General features: G+C 50.7%; 1 protein-coding gene across 1 annotated transcript; it reads right to left on the reverse strand.

Moving 5' to 3' along the window:
- Positions 1-213: 213 nt before the first annotated feature.
- TMEM200C (transmembrane protein 200C) lies at positions 214-1,890 on the reverse strand. The gene has a single exon (XM_066624433.1). It carries the CDS (start codon positions 1,888-1,890, stop codon positions 214-216), a length of 1,677 nt encoding a protein of 558 aa, XP_066480530.1.
- Positions 1,891-2,175: the final 285 nt, after the last annotated feature.

The raw sequence follows: 2,175 nt of genomic DNA on the forward strand, positions 1-2,175 counted from the left end.
AATTTGGCTTGCATGAAATACAGAATCACAATTGAAAGGAACAAACTCCTGTTATTTTTTTCTTTCCTGAAGACATCTGCAGGAATTTCTTAAATGCAGTTCAACAATAACATACTCCAGCTCTTTGGATAGTGACCAGTCTCGCAGATCCACAAGGGGGCAGAAAGATTACAAGTTATTCTGATGCTTGTCTCCATTTCATTTTGCTATATTTCAAATGCCAGTGTTCTCCAGGTCCCCCTCCTCCAGCCTGGCAGTGGTATCTGATCTGGAGATCATGAAGAGTTTCTCTTTATTTGTATACTGTCTTTGAATTTTCAAAGGCTGCTGCTCTGTTTGTTCTTTGCTGGTACCTTCTAAGGGACTCGTTTCACCACTGGGGTCCACATCACAGTCCTGGGGTTTATGGGCTGGGGTATTGGCGATAGATTCCAAGGAGGTGCCTGTTTCCTCCAGGGGTGTGTAGCCCTTATTGCTTCGGTATTGATCACACTGAGAGCTCTGGGAATCTCTCCTGTCCACAGCTAGCGTAGGAGGGGGAGAGTCCCCCAAATCAAGGGATTTGGAAAAGCTGGAAGAAGAAGGCTTTACTAAGAAACTAGAGTCTAGGTCTGTGCTACTATCCAGAGTCTGAGAGGGTTCAGGGGAAAGGGGTCTCCTGGCATCAGGGAGGCAGCTTGTGCTCTGACGTCTAAGAACCCGCTTGCATTTGCCCAACCTGGGCAACATCGTAAGGCCTTGCCCTGTGTCCACATAGCTGCTCCTGAGATCAGTCAGGCTGAGTTCAAACTCCCCCCGTGGAATTTCCCTGGCCCCTCGTTCACCAAGCGCCTTCCTCCATCCACCGCGGTCTCCACCTGCTGCCTCTCCCTGAGCCAGTGGAAGCAAAGTGAAGGCGCTAAGTGAGGAGCCCACAATGGAACTGGCAGTGCTGTGCTGGTCCCAGATTTCAGGGGGGCTGCAAGGTGGACTATGTGCAGTTCTGGCCAAGGCAACTCTCTCCTGATAGATGCTGTACACAGCTTCGGCCAAGCTGGGTGGCTGTTGCTGCCTAGACGTTGATGAGGAGCAGCGCGGTGATGAAACCAAATCAGGAGGGGACAGGGGGGCACCCCCGGGTGGATGCCAGGTGCTCTTGGTTAGCATGGTGGCAGCCCCCAAGGCTTCCCCAGTGCTGCTGCCACCAGGCTTCAGCTCCAACCCCCGAGACTGTACATAGTTCACAAAACCATTGATTGGAACTGGGGCAACAGCTGCTGAAGGAGCTCCATCCTTGGTTCGAAGGCTGTGTGCATCAATGACAGTGGAATAGAGGTCCCGCAGGTTGATGATCTTGGTCTTCTTGTCACGATTCTCGTGGAGCACCGCATTGGCACAAATGAAGAGGAAGATCCCAATGCCCATGATGAGGGGCCCAAGCACCTTCAGCTTGTCTGAATGCAAATACCTAGAGAAAAGCTGAAAGAGGAAACTTGCTGAGGTGGAGGAGGTTGAAGAATGGGGGAGACCTTTCTTATTGCCAGCCAAGGAAATGTTAGTTTCTGAGCCTTCTGGCTGAGATATTCCTAGATCTTCTGTCTGGATCCTGGACGGGTTTTTGTGAGAACTTCCTTGAGGTGGTGAAAAATGGCTGTCCCCAAAGCTCCCTGCTCTATAAAGAGGCTTAGGCCAGTAGCCTATGACCGCCAAAGCAATCCCCACAAGCAGCACCAGGATACCACAGAGAGCAATGAGACCTGAGAGCGAGCAAAACTTGAGCTTGCCCTTCACCACCACCACGTCGTTCTTGCGTTTCTTTTTGGCCTTGCGCTTGCGTTTTGGGAGGCTCTGAGGCCGTGAGGGATCCTGTTTCCTGGCTGAGATCCTCAAGAGGCCTCCAGTGGCAATCATGGCTGGCTACCCTGGGCAGCGTTCCCTACAGCAGCTGCGGCTCCTACAACAAAAGGGAGAAAAGAACATGAGAGCTAGATTAGGAACAGTTCCTTTTAGCTTGCAAATTACAGTTCACATCAGTTTTTCCTTAAACCTGCTCAGTCACTAGTGACTAATTGCTCACATGTACAGAAGCGTGTAAGTGAGAGACAGATGATGCAGCAAGTCTGGGTAACTCAGGGAAAAGTCTTTTCCCATGGCTTCTCCTGGTTTTCCAGGACTAACACAAATGGAATAGCCATG

This window comes from Tiliqua scincoides, chromosome 4, assembly GCF_035046505.1.
Source record: "Tiliqua scincoides isolate rTilSci1 chromosome 4, rTilSci1.hap2, whole genome shotgun sequence".
Taxonomy (NCBI): Eukaryota; Metazoa; Chordata; class Lepidosauria; order Squamata; family Scincidae; genus Tiliqua; species Tiliqua scincoides.

What these genes read in the sequence shown, in the direction of transcription:
- TMEM200C (XM_066624433.1), bottom strand. Translation starts at nt 1,890, where the DNA reads ATGATTGCCACTGGAGGCCTCTTGAGGATCTCAGCCAGGAAACAGGAT.